This window comes from Gavia stellata, chromosome 22 (genome assembly GCF_030936135.1).
Source record: "Gavia stellata isolate bGavSte3 chromosome 22, bGavSte3.hap2, whole genome shotgun sequence".
In the NCBI taxonomy this organism is placed as follows: Eukaryota; Metazoa; Chordata; class Aves; order Gaviiformes; family Gaviidae; genus Gavia; species Gavia stellata.
Window position 1 is genome coordinate 11,457,714 of NC_082615.1, and position 21,514 is coordinate 11,479,227.

General features: G+C 51.3%; 1 protein-coding gene across 1 annotated transcript; it reads right to left on the bottom strand.

Moving 5' to 3' along the window:
- Window positions 1-84: 84 nt before the first annotated feature.
- Window positions 85-21,514, bottom strand: WIPI1 (WD repeat domain, phosphoinositide interacting 1). The gene is made up of 13 exons (XM_059828018.1): window positions 21,444-21,514; window positions 19,922-20,004; window positions 18,204-18,373; window positions 14,605-14,701; window positions 10,754-10,851; window positions 9,632-9,724; window positions 9,242-9,312; window positions 8,209-8,316; window positions 7,643-7,807; window positions 7,350-7,457; window positions 5,994-6,115; window positions 5,140-5,240; window positions 85-535 (listed from the first exon to the last, which is right to left on the bottom strand). Exons 1-13 carry the CDS (start codon window positions 21,512-21,514, stop codon window positions 488-490), a joined length of 1,335 nt encoding a protein of 444 aa, XP_059684001.1. The 3' UTR covers window positions 85-487.

A 21,514-nucleotide genomic window follows, 5' to 3' on the forward strand; every position in this document is an offset into this window, starting at 1 on the left:
CAGACCGTGACTTTATTCTGTCTTTAAACATAGCAAATGGCATCTTCTCTAATATCACTGCAAAAATACTTTGCCTGGGTAAAATAGTATGTATATACTGTACAAAGACATAAGTTTAATATATCTTCCTATAAGTACATTTATACACATAAACCAGCATAAATTAGAAAAGGGACAAACGGGTATATAAAATTCTGGTTACATACAAATCTGATTAAATTAGCATTTACATTGTGGTTCTAACATATAGTTTGTTAAATATAGTGATGCGCATACAGTACGTTGACACCCCACCCAGACACAAATTAAAACAAGGGGCTAGTGGGGCCAGGTATTCACTTAAACATACCGTAGGAAAAAGCAGTTGCCCACCTTGGATTTTATTTTTTTTTTCCATCTTGGGGACTCACAAATGTGTTCTTCGAAATTCCTGGCTTTTCCAAAGCACTTCCCAGCAGCTGTCCTAAGCGCGGATGTTTGCTTCTCATCATGACCTCTTCGCTTTGCCCGGCTGACCTCCACGGCACAAGATTATCTACCAAAATCAAAACAGAACGGCCTTACTTTTCCCAGCAACAGGGTGTGTTTCAAGTTGGTTTTATGCATGTGGGAGGAGAAGGGGGAGGGATGTCCTACAGTGTTTTACTTTCCATTCAAAGGCAGATTTGTGAGCGGTTTATTTATTTACTCTCCCCCTCCCCAAATTTACAGTCCTGGGAACAGGAACCATCTGGCTGGGTGATAAGTGCGTCTTGCCTCTAACTGGCATCGGGCCGAGCACAGCCACGCTTGCAGGAGTTCAATTACTGGGGGTGAGGTCCCTTTGCCTTGCTAAATCCTCCTAAAAAGTTCAGCTCCTGGCATGGCGGGAGGGGAAAGGTGCGTGCCGTGCATCGCCGTGTCTCCCCGGGAGCTCCAGATGGAGCCCAGGGTTAAACACCTACATGTTAGCCTGGACTAGGTGAGAGAAGCCTAGCCTAAGTATTGGCAAAACCTTTGCGTGAAAGAGTAAAGCAGATGCATAGAAGAAACCGGCAGCAGCGAGGACCCTGAACAACTTCACATCAGCTACTCATGCCACGGGATGAGGCCGGAGACCCTGGGGTGAGATGTGCACCTACTTCTGAAAGAGGCTCGGGCGGAGCTGCGGGGCTGCCGCAGCACCCGAGGCGGGTGCCTCTGTGGACGTTAACCATGAGCCAAGGCGCAGGTCTCCCTTTATCAGCTCCAGCCTTGCCAGACGTGACCCGCATCTCCCAGCGGTACAGATGCGATCCCCGCAGCCCCAGCTGCAGGAGGGTCTGTGCCAGCTCCTCCTCCTGGGATCTGTCTCTCCATGGGCTTCAGGACCATCACTTGCCCGGTTTTGAGGCACAAGCATTGGCACTGGATTGCACGTTTCCCAAGGGACCTCAGATAATGTACTGATAAGCTGGGCTTAATCCTGCAAGCCCCAGCTGCCCAAAATGCCTGTCTGAGCTACTGGCTCAGGAGCTGCCGTAAGGAAGAAGCGGCCAGTCAGGTTCTGCCAAACTTGCTCATTCCCCGTGAAACATGATGATTAGCAGAGCTCCACAGCAAAATCTATGGCCTTTCCTCTGCTCACAGCCAGCTGTTAAAAAAAAAAAATCACTTCAAAACATTAGTGTCGCATATCCGCGCAACAGAACGAGTGAAACACCATCCAGCAAACAGCAAGGAGGAACTTAGGCAAATACTGGTCCCGCAGAGCCAAAGATGCGTCTGCAACTTGGTTGCTGGTATTAAGATCTGTGGTTTGGAGCAGCGGGGATGTGTGCGGACCCCACGCTGGGGCACTGATTTCTGCCCCCTGCAGAGAGCGGGATGGGGACCTCGTCCTGTCAAGGGCGGCCGTGGTACGCGGGCTGCTGGAGCTCATGCTCCTGCCCGTCCTTCCAGGGAGCAGGCAGGAGCGGGAGCTGCAGCGAGGAGCTGCTGACGGCTGCTGCTCACTGCCGGGGGGAGTTTTTGTTCCGCCCTGTGCACCCTGTGACCAACGCTGCGGGCAGGAACCACAGGCAGCAGCATCCTTTGGCAGCACAGGCAGGCTGCCCAAACACTTTTGGAGGTACCCAAAAATTGATCTGAAAGAGATGTTTTTAAAGACTATCTGTGTATCAGCGAGGGGATGCTGTCTTTGAAGAGCTGACGGCTGTATGCAATCTAGCCTGACTTAATGAAATAGCTCTCCTGATAAAGACTTCACATCAACTCTGCTCCTGAAGCTGACAAGCTTCAGCGTGCAGCCAAATGCAGGACAGATCATGTATGCCTGGAAAAGAACCGAGCAATCTGCTGGAAGAAATAACCTTTCCTTCTGAATCCCAGAAGTTTGAAGAAGATCCCCTGGTTGCATTCCTCAGGTCCACACAGGCCATCTTGCTTGCTGAATCCTGTAGGATTTCTTTTGTCAAACCTTACAGCACTACCCAAAAACTGTTCTGACCATGCCTTGGTGGGGAGAGCCACTACGGTGGCTCCCGAAAGTGGAGCTGGCGGAGCAGTGCCCTGCCCGACCCAAAGCACACGCCAACAGCTCCCAACACTGCTGGAAACCTCACCGACACTGATAAACCCACAGAAAGGTGGCAGCTGCTCGGGCAGGTAACCAGAAAACAGCCATAATCGCAGCACCCATCTGCAGCCAGAGCTGGGTTTGCTCTTCCCATCCGGCAAAGCCTTCTGACCACACAGAGCAAGGGCGACGCAGCCTCCTCCCAGCACATCTCAAGCACGGCACCTTCGCCTCACCTGAGGCTTGAGCCGCTGTCCATCTCAATAACGCCCCAGTCCTTTCTGTGTAAGATCAACAGCAGACCTGAAAGCGCTTAATCCACCCCATCGATGCAAGCGAGAAACATAACTGAACTTGTTTACCCTCTTGCTGCAGGATTCTTCAGCAGTCCTGGTATAATCAGTAGCAACATCCACATTCGCTCTTGTTGAGGCTACTTTTTATGAGCCTTCCTTGGGCTTCTCATCTCTTCTCTGATCTGTCCCTCCTTCCGTTTAATGAAGAGGCAGTTTCTGACAATCAGCAACAGTTTTTATGTTAGACTGAAGCTGCTTTTCTTCGCTCTTAACAGCTGAGCCTCTGAAGTCTTGCTTGAGGTCAGGGGAAGGCAAGATATTTCAAAATGGAGAGGAACTGCTGGGTCTGAGCACTGCTGATTCTCCAAAAGTACGTCTTAAGTTCAAAGCCATACTCGTGTTGTGGGCTGCGGGTGAATATTCCATTTTGTCACAAGTTTTGAGGTTTTTAAATGTCTTTTTGTTGCATGCTGGAAAACAAACAAAACCCTTCCCATGTTTCCGCAAAGCAGAACGCTGTCAAAACATTTTTGCTGGATAAGGTCAGTTTTTTTCTCCCTCTTTCTCCGCACACAAGTGACCGATGCCTGAAAACCCCCTTGAACGCGTCACTATGACCGAACTCCTCAGTGCTGAGAAAACAGCGAAGTTCAGTGAAACTCAGAGCATCAAAACATCCCGACCAACTCTCCTTATGCACTCACGCAGCGGGAGCCAGCGCCGCACTAGCTGTTAGACCAGATGCAAACCACATTACCGTCAGCAACGGAGGGGCAAAACCGAAGTCCTAGCTGCAGAGGATTTATCTGGAAGCTCCAATTGCTAAGCCACCGTATCAGGGAGTATTTTTGGAACGCGCCTTCCCTCCCACACCACCTCCTCCCTAACATCACACATGTAAGTTCCTCTCTCAGGTTAATTACAGCACAGGGTTTTGACAGATCAAAGTTCATTTAATAAAGCACCTGCTGTTGTACAGCAGGGGTTTGGGGCTGCTTTTTTTATATGGCATAGTCCCAGCAGGAAGGCTCATTCAGGAGCAGCGTGATTCCTGCTTGCTGGCATTTGCTTGTCCCCAAACCACATGTTCAAGAGTAGGTTCATCAGAAGGAAGCAAGGGTTTCTCTCTGGCCCTGCTGCTCCTTCCAGGGGCCTGGGCCACCAGCTTCTCCGTGGCCACACGACTTTGACCAGAGGAGGGACATTTTAAATAACATTCTTGGGTAACGGAGTCGGACAACTAGAAAACTCGTGTTCTCAGTTTGCAACAGGTTATGTTACAGGTAACAAAAGAGAATTGGTCTAAGGTTTACGTGACTTGAGCTGGATTTAGGTAGTGTTTCAAAGGGAGTCATGAGCTAGTCATCTTTTATCTAAATAACATTTTGCATCAGTTCATAGGAATTGCCTCACAGAGGTCAGCCTCAGCACATGGAACAAATCCTGGGATCCTGATAAACTTTTTACTTCCTCTTTCTCTGGCAAAACTCCAACAGCAGGATATGTAAAAACGGAGTAAAGGATTCAAAAGCCTGCCAAGTCTACAACTTGAAATCCATTACAATATTCTGCTGTATTAATGCATTACTATTACGAAGACACCGCTGATTACAACCAGATCATAGCACGGTTCCAACATCTGTCCATTTAGGGGTTAGACACTCAACACAATAAATGCGTGTGTAATAGGAAGAGGAGCAGGAGAGACCTGCCAGGCTTAAGTTAGATTTTAAAAAGCCAGTATCTTCTTCCAATGGTAACTGAGAAAGTGCCATATAAAAATCATAAAACGGTTTAAAACTCTGTTATGCATTTCATCTTTGTACTTGGAAAAGGAGTTCCCTTTTCAGCTAGCTTGGAAATGAAGAGACTGGTGAGGTTCAGGTATACCCCAGTTGCATTTCATAAACTAGTACAACTGACTGTAAATGCAACAGGGAATATTAAGTTTTTATTTCTAAATGATGGTATTGTTCAAATTAAAGCTATTCCTAGTAATACTAGAAATCTGCACAAGGCACAAAGGTCAGATCTGGATCTGAACGTCATTCTGCATCTGCACTTCATTCAACTAGTTTGTTCAGATCCATCTCTAATTATTAGGTTTGATCATCTTTGCCCCATCCCTAGCTGCCATTTAGTGGGGGTGTCATTTTCCTGGCACTGTCCCTATAACTTAATCAGTTATTTTAGGCTTCACAGTGAGCTGGGACAAGGTGAGGGTGACAGTATCTCTTCTGAAAGAGGTTAATACTTTCTTCTTAGCATGAGGGCTGAATTGCAGTTTTAGGGGTCCTGAATGCTCACAGGAGGAAACTCATTCTCGTCATCAAGACACACTGGTCCAGTTGCAAACTCATGCTCTGGGATAACCTCTCCTCGCAGGGCACCACCGTCCTCCGAATAACCTGTCCAAGTAAAAATACAAAACGTTACAGATAAATAGATGGAAGGAGGCTGGAAACAAACAGTGGAGACACTATCTTATCACCTTTTTAGCACAGAGCTGCTCTCTCTGGCTTTTTGGCAGAGCACTGCGGGACTGCAGAAGAGAAGGGTATCTCCATCGACACTACAGATCAGGGAATGGACTGCATGGCTAGCTCCTGTGGCAGAAGCTTTCCTCCTCCCACCATGAATGTAAGCACCAATTCCAGAATAAGATCCAGAATAAGGACCTTTAGAGTTGTGAATATAATGAGATAGTCACCCAGTCTTCTCCTGCAACAATTTAGTGCTAGCTTTGTTAGGGTAAGGTGTAAGAGGTTCGGGAGAATCTGTAGCTATCTTGCCACAAAAATAGTGAGATCTGACTCCTACACCCACGGTTTCAACTCCTGGAAACCAGCCTGGCAGCAGCTGCTGTCTGACGAACTGTGAAGCTCGGATGTGGTTACTGCTCTGCTGGTGAGCCCGTCTGTGGCGCAGCTCTGCACAAGGAAGAGAAGCGCTGGCAAGGGGTCCCGGGAAGCAGAGCAGAAAATGCCTGGCCTGGTTTTGGGGCAGGGGATGAACCAGCTGAGCTCCGGAGAGTCCTGCTGCCCCAGTCTGCATTGCACAAGTGGTGCTTCTGGTTGAACCCTTGGAAGTCGGGAGACGTTCCACTTTGCCCCAGGTGGCTTTCTTGCTTCTGCCTGAGGAATGGCAGATGTGATGCTTACCTGGCATGGTCGAAGTTGAAGGCACTGTACTTTGTCTAGCTACAGTTGCTGCATAAGATTGAGGTAACGGAGGCCGAAGGTCGTTTTCTTCATTCTCCTCCATCTTTCCTGAGCCAAGCAGACTAATTGTACAGGAACAAGAGAGGGGAGAAGAGTTAGTTCTGATCCCAACCGTTCCTCCCCCAGCACTGGCTAAGACAAGCACATGCATCCACGTCTCCTTGAAGCGCATCACCGCATCTAGGCACTGCCTGCAGCCCTCGCAGCGCTGCAGAGGAGGAGAGCATTGTGCTCTACAAGTAAAGCAGGGGGGAAGCAGAAGATAGGGAAAGCACTATTTCGGCTAGAGGACAATGCTGGCACGAGAATAGAAGGCAACAGATTGACCACAAAAGCTTTAGGTTACAAAGGAAAACAGTGTTTCTCATCACAGAGGGGGCTCCAAAGGGCTTCCAACAGGAGCGGACTAGATGGGAAAAGCAGCGCTGGCTAGTTTAGGACAGAGTTTGAGCAGAGATATAGTATGATGTAACGTAACTCATGACCCAAGGGCCCTTTTCAGTCCTCTGATGCTAAGAGGAACCCACATACAAAGCTGGCCTGCCAGCTCCGGATGGCCGCTTCGGGACGGGAGCAGGCGGGCGTCAGCGGTGTCTGAAGGCGGCGGGGCGGCCGGAGCACGCTGGACAGCGCAGCTTTGAAGTGCTTTTGTTTTGTGGCTTTTCAAAAAACTGCTGGCATTTTCCTGGCTGTCAGCCACCTCTCAGCTTAGAGCACATGTTACATCGCACCCCACCCCAAAGGCTTCACATCTGGAGCCAAGTAGCCCAGATGTGGGGGGGGGGGGCTTACGTGCTTAATCAAATTTGCATACAAACTGAACAGCAGCACGGAAGACTCTGCTTTGGCACTGCATGCCTGCAGGCGTGCATCTGTGTGGGTTTTTGTTTACGGAAGCTCCCAGCGTCACTCCACACCATCACACTCCCAAAGTCAGCTCTCCAGCACCCACTCACGCCTGGAGAAGGTGCTCTGCTCTCCTGCCACCATGGTGGTCAGCGCTCTACTGCTAGAGGCATCTCTGAAGACACAGCCTGCCCACTTCTGCTGTCTAAGCTGAGATGTCCCACAACTGCCTAGGGATCTGAGAGGTCTCTGGTTCCTTCTGCAAGAAGCCCCGTCTCCCTGCCTGCTGATGTGGTTCCCACCCACGCCTGTCGGATCAGGCAGCTAAAATCACAAAGTCAGTTCTAACATTCTTGCTCCTTCAGCTCCATTTTGTGCTTTCAGGTGAAGTTTCCCTTAATTTTTTAAAAGATCAGCCTCTGTATCAGATGTGTCTGGATGTATAGTTACCTGTGTTTCTTAATTAAGACACACTCCCCTCCATCTTGCGGGTCCAAGTTATAGATATAGAGATGTCCATCTGACGTAGTCACCAACAGTCGAGGCAGCTTCTGAATCCTAATGAGAAAAGCATCATGAGTCCAAACACATCTGCCCTTGCACACAGATACAGCACGCACCCGCACTGCGTGCTCTGCAGGCAGGAGTGCAAGATAACGGGCCACAGTGCTGGTGTTCCGCAGAGATAGTTCTGTCTGCTCACAGGCTGGCGTGACAGAGGGAACGCAGATGGCAATACATACGTGGAGAGGGCACAGATGTTCCTTTGTCCGGAGATGTTCAGGCGGACAGTGGCAAAGGCTCGATCCTGGTTCATCATGCCGGATACCTGAGCAGGGAGGTAGTTGGTAGCAGCCTGGAACATCTTTCCCATGTAACCGCTCCAGGTTGGAGGCTCTTCTGGCCGGCTGAGGGAGTCACAAAGCAGCATCAGTGGGGCTACTGCCGCCAGCGTGACAAAACAGATCAGGAACTGCCAAAATGATCCTGATCTCAGATACGTGAAGGCTTTCTTTGGAGCACCTGCGTGCATTGTGCATCAGCCTAGCTGGATACAGTGGAAGGAGGCAGGGAACAGTGGCAGCAAATAAACCCAGAGCAGGCCTGGAGAGGCTGACAGCAGGGATGCAGTGTGTAGCTTTTCGAAGGAGTAAGTCCCTCATGACACAAAGCCAAAGAGACAATTTTCAGCTGGTATTGGTCATGGAGAGTACGTGGTGAGGAAATAAGAGGTCAGCTGCATAAAGGCAGACACCTGAAGCAGAGACACCCCTGGGGCAGGCAGGTTAACCCAGGCTAACCCCCTCACCTGTCAGTGAGATGCTCCAGTTTAAAGATGTGCACAGTCTCCGTGTTGCTGGAAGCACAGAGGAACTGGGAATCCATGCTGAACACCAGAGAGCTGATGTTCACATACCTAGGGCCAAGCAAAGACAGGACTGGTCACTTCATGGCATACCGTTCAAGGGGAACTGCTCGGTTTTGCTCACAGAGAAGAGGTCGGGGAGGAAGCAGACCCATACACGGCGAGGAGCACCCTGCCTGGCTGCCGAGCCTGCGGGCTGACTGACTAGCATTTCCCTCATCACTTTTCTCAGCAGAGCTGGGGGTAGCCTCGAGGTAGTGACTAACAGCCAGAGAGGTGGAAATGTCCTTGCTCGCAGAGCTGTCTGTGGAGTGAACATCTGTGCCAGCCTCGCTACAGCAGCTAAAGCTTCTGGTACTGCAAAGGCCAGGGAGGATATCCAAAGCGCTGAGCAGCTGGATACATGCGGCATCTCCTCCTGCGCAGGCTCAGCAGGGCCGGGGTGTCTCGGTCACGGCAGTTTTTGTCTTTGCAGAAGTGGGTGTAAAATCACAGGCAGGTCAGGGATGGGGAAGAGGGAAAAGTCAGGGAAAGATCTACTGAGAACATTTGAGGAAGCCTGCAGAAGGGCAGCAACAGCCCATCCCCGCCACTGAGACTTGGGCTCTCTGCAAATGACTTAGTAGCTTTAAAACACCTCCTTTGAGAGAACAAGAGTTGGGCTGATAACTTTGGGGACTTCATTATTTCAAGTAAGAAGCAAGAAAGGACAGAGTAAATGGACAGAATCTACCTCTGTTCTCTGTAATCACCCTGCTCTGCGACACACTGAATTCAATCACTAAACTTGCCGGAGGCAGCTGGGCGCAGCGTGGCTGTCTGGCACAATGACATTTCTATCTGATACGCTTGCTCTTGTTTTCTTTTTGCAAAAGATGCCAAAGCCACCAGGATCTGACGTTGCCCTGTCCCTGTGTTTACATTTCTGCTCCGGGAGCCCTCTGTGTACTTGTCACCGACAGAAGAATGAACTGACCTTTTCATCCCTCGCCGGAATTCATAGAGCTTTTGCCCACCAGGAATGGAAAATACACGAATGACTGTGCCCTGCAAAAAACGCAAATGGAAAGATCACACAGGAGCAGGGCAAAGAGCACGAGCCCTTTCTCTGACACACCCAGGAAACTTAGGACCTGCAAAGGCCCCTCCTGTTTGCCAGCCGGGGTCAATCTGAACCCGATACACTGGCCTCTTACAAGTCAGAGTGCTTTTAGTGCCCCTCCTCTGTTGGCTGTGTTTAAGCAGGGGCAGCTCAGAGGTCATGCCCTCCATGCTCCAGGCAGCTCAGCTGGCTGGGATCACCCCTGCCAACCGCGGGCGGAGAGCACAGGCAGCGGGGAGGGTGCTCGCAGTGGCATTCACTCACTTTTTCGGAAGCACTTGCCAGCTTCGAGCCGGTGGAGTTGAAGGCGAGAGCAGCCAGAGGCCCGTCATGGGCAGGAATCGTGCAGGCTGTTTTCTGTAGGGCAGAAGGTAATGTGAGTGCAAAGAGACATGTTGCTCCTTAGACTGCATAAGGGCAGGGCGTTCCCTGCCTCGCACCCTATCCAGGCCTGCTGATATGGATTCGCGGGATCATATCACACTTACGGTATCCCTTCAATATCCTCAGCATTGCTTATTTCTGCCCTGCCTTGAGCTCACTCCCCACTCAGCCACTGTGATTACAGAAAGCTCATTTCAGGGGCAGAGGTCCTCAGCTCCCCCCCTCTCCAGGCTGCGGGATCACGAGTACGCCCTCTCGGAAGCCTGGCATTTCTTTGTGCAGAGACAGAGCTGGGCTCCCTGCAATTCGCTCGGCTGTACAGCAAATCCTGCTGCAGTGACACCACCCTGATGCCTGCAGGGAGCCCAGGCCCCCGCTAGTACCTCTCACAGCAGCAGCGTGTTTTCCCCTTGTGCTCTGCTCCTCCCCTGCTGCAGATCCTTAGCTCCCGCTGCACGTACAGAGCGACAGCCTTATGTAATCCAAAGCCCTGGCATAAACAGCAGATAATCATGACCCTGCTTCCAGCCAGGGACAGATTTCCTGATGGGGCTTTGGACACCTCGCCTTCTCTGTGACTTGGGGTCCGGCATCCCTTCCAGCCGGCGGTGTGACAAAGCAGCTGCTCCAGGTCCTCTGTTGTGCCTGGAGCTGCTCCAACCCTCCCTGAGCCACCCTGGTCACATCACTCCCACGGGATATGCTGCTGAAGCTTCTATAGGAACCCCTGTGTCAGCCCGGCAGCGGCCCTCAGGCTGCAGGGTGATGGGTCACATTTCCCTTAATATCCCGTACTGGGAGGTGGATGTCGTGATCTCAAAGAGGCTTTGCATGGCGTCCAAGCAAGGGGGATGGGGAACATGCCTGCCCCAGGCAATTCCCTTGCAGTCTAGCTCAGTGGAGTGTATTTATTCATCCTTCCCAAAGGCCCTGTTGGCTTTGCTGTGGTCCTGTTTGTTTTCAGTCCCTGCTGGTATCCAAATGGGCGAGCTTCACACTTACCAAAGTATTTCCATCGTAAAGCGCGATCTCTCCGCTGGTCGCGCTGCCGGGATAAGCCAAGAAGGAGTTGGCGTGGTTGATCGAAAGAGCGCACAGACCTGGCAAGGCGAGAAGGACGCAGCTGAGGTTGTTTGCTGGTGGAGGTCGGGAAGCAGAAACGCGGCCATGGACACCACAGGGGGTTCAGGCTTTGTCTCATTTTGGGGCAGTGTCCGGCACCGGGCGCACGCCGGCTGCGCACTGGCAATGCCTCGGCCGTGGGGACACCTGCTGGCATGGGACAGTACGGCTCCCTTCTCCCAGCCACCGTCCTCGCCAACCCTGCTCAACCCTGCTTTTGGGCACGCTCTTGGCTTCTCCCCCTTAATCATCTCCTTTGAGGAGGCAAGAATAGGTGCATGAAACACAGCAAGGGACATCCTGGTCTCAGGGCTAACAGGACTCCTGTCCAAGCACATCTGGGTACCTCCAGATGTGTGCTGGGTGTAGGTGCTGCATCAGAAGCTCAGATGAGCAGCGCATCGCGGATGTAGCCCTGGTATGAAGCCTGGCACGTGAAGGCTGGCACAGCAAGGTAGTGGCTGTGGGGCTGGGCAGTGCTGTTTCCTTTTTCTCTGAATGGAAAAGGGAAGCAGAGAAAGACAAAGCAAACGCCACAGTTGTGCAAGGAGTTTCTGGCTGACAAGGAACTTGAACCTAACTAAATTTTAGCCATAGGGAGAATTCTTCCCCATAAAAGCCATCTGTTTTTATGCCAACACGAGCATAAAGGTTCCCAAACACCCCCCTCAAAGTGAACAGGAATTGCGGGATGAGACAGGGATGGATGGATGTGTCCATCCGCCTGTCCCCCAGGTGACCTCGGAAAAGAGCATCTCTTCCTGCCTCTCATTTCTGCCGCTGGCTGAGGACCCATCCCGGTGAATCCTGTCACACACAGGAATGGGTCTCACTTGCTTCCTGCACCACGTCCGCGGGCTCACAGTCCTCCCAAATCTGACTCAAGGCTTTAGCATGACCTGAGCTTCCTGGCCCCCGCTGGGGGGTCCTACCTAGTGCCCCGTGCGGAGGAAGCCGGAGGGTTAAAGGCTGCCGGAGATCCTGCCATGCTCCCCAAACAGGACGCCCACACGCGCGCATGTATATGCACGGATGCGCGCACACATGCTGTGCAACCCGTCGTGTCAGGACACAGCCCTGGCCCAGGCCCAGCAGCAGGGAAGGATCGGCTGAAGCTCTCATTTTAGGTCATTGTTTATAACTAAACAAAGAGACCGCCACAGAGCCAGGAGCTGCGGGATCAGCCAGGAGCCCCAGGGATCCACTCCCTATCAATCAGAGGCATTTACATCATGCCAGGGACGGCATGCACCGGGGAGAAGAGACGCAGCAGCACCAAAACGCAGGCGATTAAAAGGCACTCGAAGAGGGAGGGATAGGAGGAAGGCAGGGATAGCCCAGCGACTTTGCTCGTGATGAGCAAGGGTGTCTTTTCAGGATGGTCTTCCCCCAGCCCAGGCAGCACGGGGGGGATCAGCGTAGCCCTTTCTTAAGTGGAGGACCTAGAGAACGCTCAAGCTAAACAAAGCAAGCTCTGAGCGGCTGGTGTGAGTCACCCGCTCCCTCTGCTCCGCGCCTGGCTGGGAGAGGCGGACGGGAAACCAGGCCAGGGGAAAACACAGATGCGAGTGTACTGGGCTGACCTCAGGGACGCACAAAGAACAAGGATCACAAGGGACACGGGCAGCCTTTGAAGACGCTCCTCTGCTCTCGGCAGCCCCACAGCCCTGACGAGGGTCAGGGTCGGTGCGTGCAGTGGCAGGCTCAGGAGGGAGGAAGGCAGGCTGGTGCTGCTCACGATGGCACCTCTGGGAATGCCACATCGCAGGTGGCTTCTTCGAGCAGCGTGGAAAAAAGCTACCCCATCCGAGAAGCCTGACCTTGCCCCCAAGCCAACAGGTCCAGGCGCATCTGGGGCTTGGGGGGAGCCACATGAAGTGGTTTCCAAAGCTGCAGTTGTCCCTGAGATGTGCCCTCGTGGCACGCATGTCACCACTCCTGTGACCTCCTCAGTGCAAATCCTGCCCCTGACATGAGCCACATGAAAAACATGTTTGAGTACACATGAAAAACAACAGGCTCACCCACCACGGGCATTTTCCTCTCCTGCGTGGAGAAGGCTGGACCAGGAGCCAGGTCCTGGCCAGGAACGGCCAGGGATCTCACTGCGACTGGCTGGCGGGTGTGCAGCAAATCCCGGTCCTCACTGTGCTGGTGTTACCGTGCCCATGGTGCACACTTTGGAGAGGGGTGGCACGCTTGCCGTGTGCTCCTATATGCCCTCCCGGCACAGATCCCCGCTCCGAAAAGGGTTGTCCAAAGAGCGGTGGGGCTGGACTGCCTCGGCCTCCTGAACACACTGTCCTCGAGGTCAGGCTTGGGACCAAAGCAGATGGCCCAGGGACGAAGGGAGCACGCGTGGCACAGTGCTTGTCCCTCAGCTCATTTCAATCACAGCTGCTGTGGTAAAAGGGTTTTAAAAAATTAAGCCCCTATGAAGTCCTGTGATCCGCAGCAGCCTAGTCCTGTCCTGGTGAGTGCTGATTGCTGTTGCTCTTAAACCATGACCTGATCATTCAGCCCCACTGCAGAACAGCTTCAGGCCTGGGTATCCCTGCCCTTCTTGCCACTGCTGGGCTTTCTCGGGAAGGTTTTAAACTTTAATTATATTTGCAGTGTTTAGTATGTTTAATCCACATGGAGAGGCCATCTGTTGAGACCTGAAGTAGGTCAAGGGAGCTGCCGGAAGAGCGTCCCTTGAAAGCCCAGAAGCCAGGCATGAGCACATCAGCAACTTCCCGATCAACCACCCGTGAAACGACGCTGCAGCCTGCGACCGACTGGGATATCACAGCAACGCACGGCAGCGCTGCCGCAGGCGCTTGGCCAAGTTTCCCTCTCCACAGCTAAAAATAGCTCCACTCCCATGAGCAGGAAAGCCGGATTCACCCTATGCGGCACAGAGAGGATCTGTCCTGCTGCCACTTGCCCTGCCCCTTGGGTTTGCAGCATATGTGGAATAATATCAGGTGGCAGCCTGGGCTCCTGGGAACTTCCTGGCAGGGAATTAGTGCTGTGCCTGGCTGTGTTTTCTGCCCCAGGTGATCTTCACAGCACTAATCACTTTGGGACTGACCCTAAGCCCGTAAGTAATCACAGGAGCTTTCTACCTTAGCGGAGCAGTGCATGTCCACGGCCAAAAGAGAACCTGGTTAACCACAGGTCTGCAGGGAGTGACGAGCTCTGCAGCACAGCGTGACACTGCAGAGCTGACTCACGCCGGCAGTGTGGGGAAGCAGGGCTCCTTTCTCCGGGGAGTAAAAACGCCGTGGGACTCTCTGACGCAGGGCACAGTGAAGGAAGGCCAGGGAGCCCCGGAGGGAGAGTTTCAAGTTGTCCTATACGTGGAGGGAAGCTTGCGGTCCTGGTCTGCCTTACAGCTTTCCGCTTGTGAAAGAGAATAAAGGCACACTGCGGGAAGCTGTGAGCTGCACGGACATCCTGCGCGAGGACAGGAAGGAATCGAACCTGGGAGGTGAAGTCAAACCACACTGACCATTTCTGCCCTCCTTTGATGCATTTGCTCAGGACAGAGCAGGGTTTTGTTCAGGACAGAGCCGGGCTTCTGCTCTCCCAAGCCCAACTGACTGCCTCCATGCATTTCTGGCTCCCCAGTGCTGCATTAGGATACACAAACCACGGGCTGGTTTAAATTCTAACGTGAGTGTTGTGGCTCTACAAAGCTCCTGCAGAGCTGATCACTCCCTTTCACACAGATTTTATGTGCTTACCTGTTGTATTTGGAGGCGTATCCAGAATAGTCTTCAGAAGCTTCATGTCCTTAATGTTATGGATGTAAATTGACTCCTCCAGGCAAACAACCAGCCTCTGCAAGGACACAAGGGACATGCACAAAACCTCACCAGCACGGGCATGGTGCCTCTGTCTGCTGCTCCCACAGTTCACACGCCCAAATCTTCACTGTTAGAAAAACTCAATAGGAATTTCTCACACACTGAAATGTAACAGAAACATGATCTCTTCTGCTTCTCCATCCCCTCTCACTGGACAACCTTTGATTTTGTACGACTCTGCTTTTGAGAGCTGCCTGCATCTGGTCTTGCTTTAGAAAGCAGCTAAAACATCATGACTTCTCTGCTGCTCTAGGGGCTGATCTTCCACACCCCAGACGCCAGGAACAGGAAGACACATCAGGGTTATACCCTAGCCATGGGGCCTTGATTGCCATCCATTCCCACCCCAACTTTTCTTTGCAGTTCTTTTCATAGCAAATTACTTTTTGATCACAAAGACGCAGCAGCAGAGAGGCTGCCAATCCTGCTTGTCAGCATGCCTACAGATGGGACCATGTGCCCTGACTTTTTCCTGATTTGGGAGTGAACATTTAGGTGATGGGCCACCCACTGCTGCTAAACCTAATGCACCTCTTCAGCAAATTAATGTTTCTTTTCCCATTCGGCATCAGCAGGCAAGACTCTGCTTTATGTACCCTGCAGAACTGCATAAAAACTGGGCTGGGAAATATTTGTTCAGGGACAGTCACATTTACACCATCTTGACAGATGGTAGGGTATTTCCAAGTTAATGTGCTTGTACTTCTTCTGCTGAACTCGTCAGGAACACGCACCTAGCCAGCCAAGAGGCAGCTGCTAAGAGAGGAGCTGCCAAGCGATGGGGAGGAAAGACAGGAAAACGGAAGCCTGATGCTGTAACCTTAGCACTGGGCCACCATCTCCGTGACCACTCAACTTTGTGTCTCAGCTTGGTCCGGATCTCTACGCATTACCATGGAGGTATTTTGCACAGAGGCTTTTTTCGGGACCAGGCTTTGCATCTGGCTGAAGGGTTGCGCTTTCTAAGCCCAGCGAGCACACAACTCCACCTACGTTAGTGCCAAGTGTCCAGAAGCACTGAAAACCTCCCAATAAAAACGTAAGGCCAGACTCCATCCAGGCTCCTGAAGTTGGAGCACCCGAATCCATGTACAGGAAGCCTCCACCTCTTTAGAAATGAGGCCACTTATTCAGTATCTAAATGTGGAGCTTAGTCACTAACTTGAAACACCCACATTAGAAAATCTTTGCCTTGCTCCACCATTACTCTCAGATCAAACTCTTTCCCACTTCTATTCCTGCTAACCACAGCATCTGGGGCTGTGTCAGAGCCATTTTGCATTTCCAGGAAGACTTTGCCTTTTCTACAATAACAGGCATCAACTTGCTAGCAGAGACCGTCAGAGTAATATTTATACAGCTGATTTCGGCAAAGCCACCAAGTGCTTTCCCAGAACTGCAAAAGGCACGGCTGTTGATCTACAGGTGAAGGGAGATTTCCAGATGATGGCAAAGCAGCAGCCAGAGCTACAGCAAAAGATGCTGGCACTGACAGGAACAAAATCCAGGACAGTGATGGGGGTGGGGGCTGTATAGGCGAAGGGGGCCTCGACAAGCTCACCAGGAGTTGGAGAGGGCTGGTTCTCTGCCTCCTGCCCTCCATGCAGCCCTGTAGCCCATGCTAACATCAGTGCAAACCCTGCTGAGATGAGGAATGGGTTTTATCCTCACTGTGCACACGGAGCCTCAGAGAAGGTGCCTGGTGGTGTGATGGCTACACAGGGTTTGAGGCACTGCGTCTTGTACAAAACGTTACTGCTCATGCGTGTTTTTCTTTAGTACCTCAGTTTGACACGAATCAGGTTAGATAACTGAGTTGTATGTTGAGGACTTAAATGTGCTGGGTATGGACACAGCCAGGGAAAAGGATCAAGCCTCTCCAAAGAGCTCAGCAGGGTTTCAGCAGGGAATGAAAACCCAGGGAGGTTACGGGAGAGCTTCTCACCAGTCCCACAGCACAGCCTTATTCCCTACTTCGCGACAAATCACAATCTACCTTAACACACTTGAATAATGGAGCTTGGAACAAAGAATTCCCATGGATCAACAACCAAGGGAGTCGCTCGTTTGCACAACAAGGACTTTTTCACAGAGAGATCAAATCGAAACACGCACCGTTTGTTTGAGACCTGTTCCTGTTTTATTTCCCACCATTTTCCTGTGTTAAAGCCTTGTATGGGATTTGGCCTTCTATGGACTTTTAATGAAGTATAGCTTTCCTACAAAAACCCAGGCAAGGGGTTCAGATGTCACAGCACACGTGGAACCTGACTGCCAGCAGTTTAAATCTTGAACGTGGATTGAAACAGTGATTTCTCTTCTATCTACCCAAGTACCTGTAGCATCTTCAAATCTCTCCAGGTGTGTCACGGCTAGAGGATGAGCTCAGCCCAGGATTTGAACCCAAGCTCATAAAGCAGCCAAGGAACATGGATGCAAAGCTGGGCCTATGCATCGACTTCAGGCAATCTCCAGAGCAGCACATGGGGAAAAGCCTGAACTTATTTTATTCTCACACTAATCTCCTAGAGCTGCTAAGCAGAACCTCCCAGTTTATTTTTATACATATACATCTATCTGCAATTCAAAGAAAGTCCTTATTTTGCCAGCTCCATTGTAAGTTTAAGTGAAAAAAATCAATTTAGGACAGATTTAATTGTAGCACAGGAGCTTCTGGGCAAACACAGCTTTACTGGAAACTCAACCCAGAGTTTCCTTATGGGAGAGCCTTACTTGCAGGACTCACTGTTGCTAACTGAGGAGAGGCTGATTATATACAATTACACAGACTGCTTATTTCTTCATTGTAAAATGTCTTCTGCTTCTTATGGCGTATACTTTGAAAATAATTATGGACAAAAAGAAAAGATGACTTAAAATCCTCCAAAAGGGCTCAGGGCTGCATGAGGCTGTGTCAGTTCAGAGAATAACACTCTAAGAGCCTTCTTCTAAGTGGCCTGAATGTTTTCTATACCTTTAAAAATAAAACAAGGCCGCTAGCAGTACTTGAGAAGCAGCCTTTTGCCTCATCCATGGAGTTCAAGTTACTTCTGGGTTTTGTTACCAACTTTGAAGGTCTCATTTGCAACCAAGATGGCAGAGGGGAGCCTGAAGTCAGGATGTGGAATCCAAGGGAGGGAGGAAGATGAAAAGGTGGGTTTTTGGCAGAGCTGCATGCTGAATAGACAAGAAGGCAGACAACAAAAAGCCTTTGTGTAACTGCTATGAAAACAAGGACTTAGCTTCATTGCTAAGTTGCAGCAGATGATATCCAGAACCATCCTGCTCCTCTGTCAGAGGTCACCAAGCCTGAAGTGGAGCTGACAGAAGACGACAGGAACCTACCCCTCCAGCCCCACTTCACAGTCTCTGTGCAAACCTACCCAGGCTGCCAGCGGGATCCCAGCTGGGAAGTCAACACCGGCAAAGAGCCAGAGTGGGACAACTCTGGCTAACCCCTTTCCCCAGCCTCTCACCTGACGATTCAGCCGGATGGACAGTATGTTACTGGAATAGCTATAGTTGCAGATCTCTGTCCCTTTCTTGAAGTGGTAGACATTCATTTGCTGTGGCTTGGCATGACTGACCACAACCACAAGGCTGCTGGAGAACAGACGCTCCACGATGTAAACATCTGGGATTTCATCTGGGCATAGAAAGAAAGCAAGACAGAGTCTTTAGCTTGGCTTATGGTTGGTCTGATTGCAGCAACAAGTAAGACTCAAGAGGGAATCGGGTTGGAATGCTCAGTGCTAAGGTGTTCAACATCTGCTTTTGTTAAAAATTTCTCACACCTGGCACAAAGCATTTAGGACAGAGCCAGAAGGGGTTAATGAACCTTCCCCTGAAGACAGAATTTAAGCCAGCCCCCTTTGACAGTGCTGTTGTGCCTCTCCTGGGCAGGGCCCTCCAGCTGAAGCTAATCCTTGGGAAGGGGGTATAAAAAGGAGGAGCACATCAAACTTGGTTAGGGGATTTCTTGCAGTGAGTGAGTACTTGTTGAGGTAAGGAACAAATTGTGTTTATTCTGTGTGGTGTCTCATTTCTCCCAGCCTTCTTAGGGAAGGCTGATATGTTTAATCTCTCCCTTTCACTGGGGTTGTGGTCTCTAGAGAGCTCTAGCACAGCTGTGGTGAACAGTGGTGTGGTAGGTCTTGCAGAGACCATGTTTGGGATGACTCTTCTTGTGTTGAGAAGGCACTGTTACAATGGTCCTGGTGGACCTGTACCTAAATCACCAGGGACTATTGCTTCTAGTGTAGGTAGCCATGAATGCTGCTCAGTGCTTGGGCTGTGCTGTGTTGAAGGTACAGGGACTGCTCATGTCTCAGCCCATCACCTTGAGCATGTCACTAGCAGGGATCTGTTTCTTTTTGGCCTGACTCTGGGGGCAATCCAAACTCCTAAATACTTTTAAAATAAGTTGATGGCTTGCTGCTGTATAGCAGCTGAGTTACCCTGTGAGGTAAAGAGGAAATGAGCCTGGACTTTGTTCCAAATAATGCAGCTATGTCTGGTTGCTGAGGCTCTCTTTATAGCCAGTGGAGAGAGACTAGCATATCCCAGCTGTGAGGTGTATCTTTAGTGCATCTTGGCTGAAACACTTCTGGCCATGGCCTGAACTAGACTAGAGCATGTGCTCCATGAGGTCTGACTTGTTTTGGGCTAAGTGCATTGCGTGGTGCTCTGAGCACAGCTAATAGCTGAAAGCCTGCTGTGAATGACCTTCTTACACAGGAAACCTGTTAAAAACATCTTGCTTCTAAATACCACATTAGACTGAGAGCCTGTGAGTTATCCAGCATTTGTGCTGGGAGTCTGCAGTTTCCTGTCCATGTATCTGAAACATGCTAGTGGTAAACTGCCTCTGAATGCTGGTTTGCAGGACAGACTGCTGCTGTCAGACCAACAGCAGTGAAAAAGAAGCTGGACTCTAAACTTGTGGGACTCCTTCAACTTTGTTACAGTACTGCTGACTGTTCAGAAGTTTCTCCAAGGCTGTAGCTCACTGTAAAGGCTGCTGTGCACAGGGTAATAGCCAGAGCTGTTCATCTCCTGATATGGGTACAGCAGAAACAGATGCCATCTCTGCAACAGCAGTGAGCAGAATAACCCCCTCAAGGCAGACTGAAGTGCAGTAATACAGGTAAAGACTGTTGGCCAACATTCCACTGAAGTGAAACAGTAGACTTACTGCTTTCGTGGACCTGGTCCAGTTGCTCCACAGAACTTAAGGAGAAAAGCCTGTATCCAGTTGTAGTTCCAATTGCCAGGGAGCTGGGAAGAGAGGAGAAAAGCTTGCTAGTTTAGATCTTGTGGCCTCCAGGTGATAGCAAGAGTACCTGCATGTAGGGGAAATGGGTAGTTCCTGGTACAGTGATCTGTGAAGGCACAACTTCAGTTTCCACTCTCAACCTAAAGCATGTAAGGTAAAAACCCAAAAATCCTGCTTTCCATCTGAGGCTGTTGAAGCCTTCAGAAGTAGGTTTACAGTGTCCCTGTGAGACGGCAAACTATCATCCATTCATATAGTTCTGGAGGAACAAACAGGCATATCTCTACCTGGGAGGCTGCAGACAGGACCTTTGGGACATAAAAGGGAGCTGTTTCCTAAGCAAAGAGCTGGTCCATCTATGTGACTTGAGGGCTGTGGAAGCTGTGCTCTCACTGCTAACGGCATTGGGTGCAGGCATGTAGTGCAAGGCGCAGTCATGCCAAGTGCTGGCTCTTCTCAGTTCCAGATATAGTAAGCAGCAACATCTATGTCTTAAATCAGCAGCTGGCCCAGAATACCAAAGCACAGCGTCTGTGCTGGCGGCAGTGGCCAGCAGGTTCACGTCAGCAGTGCACTGCCACCCGTCAAAGCGCTCTTTGTTTAGACACAGTACATACAAAGCAGTGCTGCAAAGGTAATGATATTTCCAGGTGTGAGGCTGGTATGTGTGATTCTTATCTTGTACCCCATGATCTGGGCTGATCTTGGCTCTGGGCTATGATTGCCAGACACTGCGCAGCTCGCTGCTTCAGGATGTTTGTTGTCCCACTTGGAAATGGTTCTTAAATGTTCAGCTTTGAAGCAGGTAAACCACAGGTTAGCAATACTGTAAGGGTGAGAGGCTCTGAGGAAACCCTCTGTTGTCTTGAGGTGGTGGTGGGGTGGTACTTTAGCACAGGCTGCTCAGCAAGAGCCTGCGCAGGGCTCTCGGCATGGAGCCCTGGGCAACTTTGCCACCTACGAAGTGGCCGCAGGGCCATGGGAGTGGAGGGGCTGTCAGCAGACAAAGCCCTCGGAGAAAGTCACTTCCAAAAAAGCTTCCCAAACTGCTGGGGAGGTCACAAAGAGATTCCTCTGAATTGGCTGCCTCCCTCGGACTCCCAGAGACCTAACCTGGGGGCATGGGAGGATGTCTAGGGAGAGCCAGGTGCCCCCAAAGTGGGGGGGGGGGGCAGGGCCTTGGGGGGCGGTGGGATCCCCCAGGGCCAACCCCGCTTGGGCCGCGGGGAGAAGAGCCTCGCCCAGAGCCCCACGGAGCCGGACCCGTGGTGGGGGGGTTCCCCACGGGGGTCGGCCCTGCAAGGCCAGCCCTGCTCCGAGCTGTCATGCCCCGTGGGGGCTGTGGGGCCAGCCCCGCTCCGGGCCGCGGGACCGGGCCAGCCCCGCCCGGCCGCCGCCGCGCTGCCGTCGCCCCCCGCCCCGCGGCGCCCGCCCCGCTTACGTGCAGTCCTGGTTGTAGGAGAAGCAGCTGAGCGCCGCGGGCCCCCCCGGGGCCTCGGCCGCGGCCTCCAT